The 8,412-nt window shown below is 40.0% G+C and overlaps 1 protein-coding gene across 1 annotated transcript in view; it reads right to left on the reverse strand.

Annotated features, from left to right (window-relative positions):
- The window catches only part of cspg4 (chondroitin sulfate proteoglycan 4), a 183,228-nt gene that overhangs the window by 63,271 nt on the left and 111,545 nt on the right, over positions 1-8,412 (reverse strand). The window contains exon 3 of the mRNA XM_014027385.1: positions 2,084-5,599. Within this exon, the coding sequence (XP_013882839.1) occupies positions 2,084-5,599 (3,516 nt within the window). The remainder of the gene's footprint in view (positions 1-2,083; positions 5,600-8,412) is intronic.

Consider the following 8,412-nt stretch of genomic DNA (forward strand, 5'->3'; position numbering starts at 1 on the left):
GTATCGGTGAGTACCTAAACTGAAGTACTCGTACTTGTACTCAGTCTTGAAAAAACTGGTATCGGGACACCCCTACTAATTTTACGACAGTTATTAATAGGATGGGTCCAAGAACAAAATGGATTTCTACCATCTTAAAGCAATTCCAGTTTTTATCATTTCATTGTGGTTCACTCCATTTATAAATCTTTACACCAATTTTTCATCATCAAATTCTTCCCGGAAATGCTCCAAGGTGCACTGGAAGAACTACAGCTAGCTGCTGCTGCTGCTGTTTGTCCAACCTGGTTATGTACAGGTCTATGAAACGTTTTTGTGAACCACTGGGATAGATTTTGCAGGCTAGATTTGTTTTAAGATAGCAGAAATTCACTTTAGTCTTATTCACATTTAGTTGTTAGCATGCCAATCATGTTGGACAATCATGTTAGAAAAATGTCCAAAATGTCCTCATTAAAGATTCAGCTATATTGTGTATGAAAGGATTGACACACACTGTTTAGTATTTTAAACAAAAATATTTAAAACAGCATTTGTGACATTTAGGAACGTTTGAATTGCTGGTTTACACAGTGACAGATTCATTAAGATCCCACTTTAAAAAGTTTTCTCATGAGTCTGAAGCCTTGGCCTTTTTCTTTCTTTTTTTTTTCAGAAGAAGAGGCTACTATTTTTTCATAGTAAGGACAAATGTCTGGACAAACTCCCAAAGGCCAGATCAGCATTTTAGCTCTAGGACATGTCATTCTGTCAAGGCCTTTGTTCAACACATTCCTCTGTGATATATATTGCAGTTAAGTATGAGTGGAGCATTATAATAGTTCAAAAGAAAACAGTGTTTCCCCCCCCAAAAATATCTTGTCCAAACATACTTAAACACATGGTGTGTTCTGACTGGGCCGACAATTTAAACTTCATTAATTGCTTTCAGGATGAAGAGCAGGCAGGCATATCTTTTAAATAACACAAGGCTTCAGGAGGCTCCTGAGGGAATACTTGGTGCTCTGTTTTCAACCCCTAATAGACTGCAATTTATTGCTTAAGCTAAATTAAAAGCAGCAATCATACAGTTATATCAAGAACTACTTACTTGTGATAGGATAGTAAAACAGTTCGAAAAAGTAAAGTCAAGTAACAGTCACATAAAAAGCATCCATTAATGAAGAGAAAATAAAAAGGAAAACATTAATTTTATCTAACTAGAGTAGATACCACATAGAGGTAACATAATGACCCCCGCACGCACAAAAGCACCAGAACTCAGAAGTCTTTATTCCTAATAAATGTCATGCTACTAGGTGCATCCCAAAATTGTAGTGGTTAGGGTGGGGGTCATTTTTTTTGGGTTGGGGGAGGGGGGGTGGCGTTGGACCTGATGATAGTCCCTCATCAGAGCTAAACAACCAAAGAAATCTGAAGCTCCTATGTTTAATAGTTTTTGAGCTATAACCATTTTTGTATGTCCAGATACCCCCTTTTCAGATAAAATAGGGGTCCGGGGGTGGGGGGACACTGATTGGTGGGCCTGATGGATAGAGCTTCATCAGAGCTAAACAACAAAAGAAATCTGAAGCTCCTATGTTTAATAGTTTTTGAGCTATAACCATTTTTGTATGTCCAGATACCCCTTTTTCAGATAAAATGGGGGTCCGGGGGGGGGGGGGGGGGACACTGATTGGTGGGCCTGATGGATAGAGCTTCATCAGAGCTAAACAACAAAAGAAATCTGAAGCTTCTATGTTGAACAGTTTCTGAGTTATAAGTGATTTTGCATGTCCAGACACCCCCTCTTTGAAAGGAGCCCCCTCCTCAAATATGGGGTCTATGGTAAAACCGTTGGCTGGTGCAGTGTAGGTCAGACTCATCTACAGTCCTGACTAATTTCATTATGACCGGTGCAGCTGTTTTTGTGCTACGGTTGACCAAAAATCACTGGAGAAAAAAATAAATAAAGAAATAAACAGTATGAAAACAATATGACTCCCGCTTACGTTTTGCATGCGGGGGTCATAATAAGTCAGTAATAGACAAGACAATGCAAAGTTTTTCTAATATGTTGTAGTTAAAACGTTTGTACACATACCTTGAGATGATTTTGGCTGATTATTGTGTGCTCTCCCTCATAAGAAATGATGACCTCATTGGTTATCACCTCTGGCTCAGGGAGATCATTTTGCTTGAGTATTTTAATCTTGACCACACCTTCCACAGAATGACCTTTTGCTTGGACAGTGAAGCTAAATGAGTCTTTGGACCTTAGACTCTCATAGCTGGACTCATATGACACAACACCTTTTTTCAAGTCCTCCTGGGTGAATTCAAAAGCTTTTATCCCACTCACAATGATCCTGCCACTACTAGGTAGCAAAGTAATCTGGAACTTGATCTCACTGTCATCTCTGATGTCCATGTTGGAGTCGGCACTCAACAGGCTGGTGTCAAAAGTCTTGGTGCTTCCGTGGTCAATATTGATAATTGAGTTATTAACCACTCGCAGGTAGGGCTCACTGGCCTGAATCTCAAGCAGTGAAGTGGTTTTATGAAAGCCGTCTGACACCTGTAATGGAAACCGTTCCCGGTCTGCTCCATGGTGAATGAAAAGGATTTTCTTGTCTCTCAGGTCAGCTTGAGTGAAACGGAAAAGGGGCTGATGTGGATTCGACGCTGAGACGATACTTCCTGAAAGGATTCCCTCTCGAGCGTAGACAATCTGAGTGTCATTAAAACCTGAGTCATCGTCTTTAAACTTAATGACATCAGTTGTGAGCAGGCGCTGACTGTGGCGGACAACATTGAAGACTTTATCCACTATTCTCACAGGAGCATGCTCATTTTTGGACTGGATCAGTATTCTGAAGACAGCAGTCACTGTTTCTGAAACGTCTGAACTTTGATCATTTGCTAAGAAACTGAATTCATCACTGCTTGTCTTGGAGCCATCATGCTTGTATATTAATCTGTTAAGCTGGAGATCTTCATTACTAAAAACCCTAATGGCCTCATCAAATCTAGGTTCTCCAGGTGGGGAATCTCTTATGAGTCGTCCATGCTTTGGTCCTTGTCTGACCTGAAATAAAAAATCAGTGGAACTTGGAGACTGCACCCAAAGGTAGTTTTTGTTCAAAATCTGCTCAGCACCTTGCAAAACTACCAGCTCTTTATTAGTCAACATATATTCACCTGAACTTGCAAAAATGCTAATGGGCAAGGTATATAAGGGAGAATACTGGTCTTCAGCAAAAACTTTGAACTGAAACTGGTCCAAACTATCCACAGCCACTGGCATCCTGATGTTGTAACTGACGGCATTGTCCAAAATGTCCTTTTGGGTGAACATGTCACCCTCAGCCAGTTCTTTGTCTGACAGCTGGAGACTACCAAGTGCTGGAGCTTTGACAAGGATGTATTTAATTGTTTGCGGATCTAAGTGTTTATTCAATACTTCTGCCTGAAGCCCAATAGCTTGTTTCTTGCCAGGCCAGAACTCCAGTGTTTCCAAGTTTGAAACCTTCACTGGTGCAGGGAAAATAATGACATCAAGACTGTAATTAGAAAGAGAAAACTGGCCTAGATGGGCATCAAACAGAAATTCATCAATCACAGCTTCTTCCTGGTTACTTGGGTCTGAGCTGAAGTATCTAATTAGCTCTTGCTCTAAATGAGACTGGTAGAAACTCATAACTTGCTTGTACACACCATTGCTTGTCTTGATTTTCAATTCACCAAACCTTGGCGGTTGTGTGATGTTATACATAATGTCTCCATCACGAGGATGAGCAAGAATAGCCAGATTCTGAACACTTATAGATGCATTGCCTCCTTGGAACAAAGTAAGGCCAGAGATGCTGTTTAAAACCATATGTGGTTTTGTCACCAACAAGTTGAATGTGATGGACTGGATTAGTGACTGACCCTCAGATACTTTAACAGTGATTTCTCCACTGCCACCTTCTCTGTGTACAAAATAGATATTCCCATCTCTCAGCTCCCTGCAAGTGAACTCTGAGATGCTTCTTCCTGGTTGCTTATCATTTTCTAAGTAACCAAAATCCATGGAAGGCTCCAGGGTCACTGTCACTACTGACTGCTCACAGCTAAAGTCAGAATCCATGAGTTTAAGACTGGAACTAATGCGTGTCCTGCCCTTTTCCACAATGAGAATTTCATTTCCACTGATCGGTGGATCTTTGGCTGGAAGAACTACAACAGGAAGTGTATACTTTTGAGTAGTTTTGAAACACTCTGGAAGGTAGCCATTACTCTGAGCAATGACCTCAAGCTGAATTTGGTCTTCATGTCTTTCATTTCCATCATGCATGTACTTAATTTTCTTGTTGGCAACATCTAGAAGGGTAAACTTTCTCATGTGTCTTCTACTAACGTTAATATCGATCAGGCCATACCAGGGATCATCCTCGAGTGTAAATACAACTTGAGACTGACGCATTCCAGCAGAACCCAAGTCAAATGTAGGTTTTAAGTTGTGAATATCAAAAAAAACCTCTCCACCTTCTGGTACACGCAAAGGGGTGATGTCAAGAAATTTGGTAACATTTTTGAATAACTCAGGCCAGTTGTCTTTTGGATAACAATACTGAACATTTAAATTTGAGTCAGTGGGAACAGGTGGGGAAGTTGTTGATCCTTCATCATAAGTTGGGTAGTCATAGTCTTCTCCTTCACATTTAATATGAACATCTTTGGTCACCAAAGCGTCCTGCAGGCTTCTATCCCTCTGATTTACTTTGATTTCTCCCAAGCATCCAATGAAAGATTCCGATGTCATGTCTTCCTCAAAACGATTTAAGGACCCGCTGTTACGAAAGACTTCTTTCATTTTTCCCTGGATGCCTCCAATGTACAAGTTTCCTACCAAATCCAATTTTTTTGATGAGTCAAGAGGAAGGGAGGATGACTGGCTGTCTATATTAAGAATAAAAGAGTCTGGGTTGAGCTGAACCTTAACTCTGTGCCATTGGTCATCATCCAGCTGTACCTGTGTATTATCCAGTTCCTCCATACCACCTCCAAGGTCCAGTATACCTTTAAGATAGCCTTTTGCAACACCGATAGCAATGAAGTCTGATTCTTGGCCATGGTGAAAAACAAGTAAAGCATCCTCTATGGTTGTTTTCATTAGAAACTCCAAAGTCCTTGGAGCACCAGCAGCCCCACTCCATGTTGGAAAGGACACAAAGGAATCAGGAGTGCTGAAACTGATTGCCTCCCCATCCCCAGCCTCAAACTCACTGCTGCAAGATTCTTTTGTGTCATGGCACTGCTTAAATACTGAGGTGAGAATGTCAAACTGATGGGACACAAATTTTATGTCCGTCATGCAGCCACGGAAGGGAGGGATAGCGTTGCTGAGGTAGGAAACATCTAGGTCTCCTGTTCCTCCAAGCCAAATGCCCAGGTCAATGTTGAGCTTTTCTCCATTGTCATCCACAGGAATATACGTAGAATAGAGATCATCAATTGTCATTGTGAGCTGGCCCTCTTGCAAAGTTAACAACACTTTGTGGTGTGCAAGGTTGTTGATCTGCACTCCTTGAGATGAGGACAGTATAACTTCACCAGCCCCCAGGTTCATTCGTGCCTGTGAGGGGAAAGAAAAAATAATTTTCTTAGTTTAAAATTTTCTCAGACCTTTATTAACTATGAGCAAGAAATGACATTTGAACTACATAAAATACCTTTTTTTAGTCAAGTGTCTGTGTAATTTTTCAGTCTTGTCATTTTTGTTGAGACATTTGTTCATCCTCTTTGGATGTTATCATCCATGAAATGGACGTTATTAGGCGTTATTAGTCCCCTAGAATGGCTTCAGAATGTCCCGCCTGTGCCGGTTAGCATGTTCCCCGTCCGAGGCATAAAGCCACTATATGGTTAATATTAGGCATAAAACCACTATCTGGTTTACATGAGGCATAAAAAACAGGTTAATATGAGGCTTAAAGCCACTAAGGTTAACTTTAGAGCAAATGACATGGTTAGCGCTAAAGACACTGCCCTCCAACGTATGTATGTTGTGGCCTTCCAATAGGGTAATGGGCAGACTGTCGGACCAAAGAGCAGGAGGCCTGGGTTTGAGACCGACATGGACACAGAAAACTGATTACAACATCTTTTGGTTATTTACACATTCATTGCCATTGATATATTAACCCATTAGGGGGCACTGTCGGGACAGTCTGAAGCCTAGAAGGCTCAGTAGGGACCCTCTGAAGCCATTGTATGGGACTGATAATGCTTAATAACGTCCATTTCATGGACTGATAACATCAGAATCCCCTGCATTTGTTGGTATCTTGCTTTTTAAACAATTATGATTTTAGCTTTGTTTCCGTTGCTTCTTTTGATGCGTTTTACATTTTTTATAGTTATTCAGACATTTTGGAAGGTAAATTAAAAAACTTATTTTTAAAATTTATCCTCTTGTATGACTGAGCTACACAGAAAAAGAATGTTATATATTTATTTTACATTTGAGATGATATTTACTGTTTGTACAGACCGGTGACAAATTAAAGGAGAAACTTAATATGATGGCATAAGTTCACATTAAAAAGAAGTAAAAATCATTAAAAATCACAACAAAGTTGTCCAGCTTAACTTTTGGATAAAATAATAATGTCTTGATGTGACTAGTTTCTCTCAGGATGACTCAATCCACTAAGAGTGAAGGACCAATGAAGACTTGAATTTGATAAGAGTTTTATGCTGTGTCATTTTCAGGCACCAGATCTTAGGTTAGTTTAAGACCATATTTAAAATGCTAGGAGGAATTTTAAAAAAAGTTTGAGTTTTTTAACATATCCATTATCTACACCCACTTATTCCTGTCAGGGTCACGGGGGTCACTGGTGCCCATTTCCAGCAGTCACTGTGCGAGGGGTGGGGTACACCCTGGACAGGTCACAAGTCCATACATCTGATTTCGTCTGCCATAGTTGAAGCATTAAATCAGGAACTATATTTTAGATAAATAGCTACGCATTTTGGCTCAACTAGATGTACAGAGTCAGGATTGATGCTAAAATTCCTTACCGCTACAGCTGCCCGCCAAAACAAGTGTTACTACAATTTACTATAATATTTTAAAGTTACTTTTAGGCATGGGCTGAAAACCAGTTTCAAGGTATACCGTGATATGAAAAAGTCACGGTTTGAAAACAGCAAAAATTCGTGCCTACGGTATAAGTGTTTTTTTTTGTTTATTTTTCCTCGGGTCTGTTCCGCTGTAGACTTTCCCCTGCGACCCCTCCCCCGCACACTCCCGCAGAGCTACCTGTCGGCAGCACTCAGCTCAGCTCTGCGGGAGTGTTCCCCAAACTTTTCCTGTCTAAAATAATAAATCCAGCTAAATGAAAATACTTAGGATGCCGTAAAGACGACGGCAATGTGGACCATGGAGGCAACACATCTAACATGATCGCAGCTCCAGGTAAAGTTATGCTATCTTTGAACGAGCTAACTTTAGCATCAGATGGTGAAACATATCACCGTGTTGCTGTGGTTTTAATGTGCTGATCACAGCTTGTCTGCAAAACTGTTTGAGTTGTTGGATTGTGTATTTGGTAAGTTTTAAGTGAAAGGTGATAAAAATGAATGCCTCCTTTAGCCGAGCAGCTCATTAGCTGAACGTGCGTTTCATAAACACACATTCATAGTTGTTTTTTCTTGTTTCTGTGTGCATATAAATATATGATCTTTACGCCAAAAACCCCTTTGTCATTTAAAACATGATAAAAACTTCATACATTACTTCAATAAAAAGACTTGTTGCGCAATATACACTGATTTGTCTTAAATAATAAAGCAGTAGAAAAGCAGTTATCTTACTAGATGTAAACTTTATCAGGATAACCTAATTACATTAGGTGCTAAAAATCATAAGTACAGATACATACAGGTAAAAAAAAATCAGCATGACACCTCTGAGACAGGGGATTCTGATGTTATCAGTCCATGAAATGGACGTTATTAGGCGTTATCAGTCCCATACAATGGCTTCAGAGGGTCCCTACTGAGCCTTCTAGGCTTTAGACTGTCCCAACAGTGCCCCCTAGTGGGTTAATATATCAATGACAATGAGTGTGTTAATAACCAAAAGATATTGTAATAAGTATTTTGTGTACGTGTCAGACTTGAAACCTGGTCCCCCACTCTCTGCCTCAACACTCTAAAAATTGCCCTATTGGAAAGCTAACCATGTTATTTGCTCTGAAGTTAACCTGAGTGGCTTTAAGCCTCATATTAACCAGATAGTGGTTTTATGCCTCATATTAACCAGATAGTGGTTTTATGCCTCATATTAACCAGATAGTGTCTTTATGCCTCATATTAACCAGATAGTGGTTTTATGCCTCATATTAACCAGATAGTAGTTTTATGCCTCATATTAACCAG

This window comes from Austrofundulus limnaeus, unplaced genomic scaffold (genome assembly GCF_001266775.1).
Source record: "Austrofundulus limnaeus strain Quisiro unplaced genomic scaffold, Austrofundulus_limnaeus-1.0 Scaffold644, whole genome shotgun sequence".
NCBI lineage: Eukaryota > Metazoa > Chordata > Actinopteri > Cyprinodontiformes > Rivulidae > Austrofundulus > Austrofundulus limnaeus.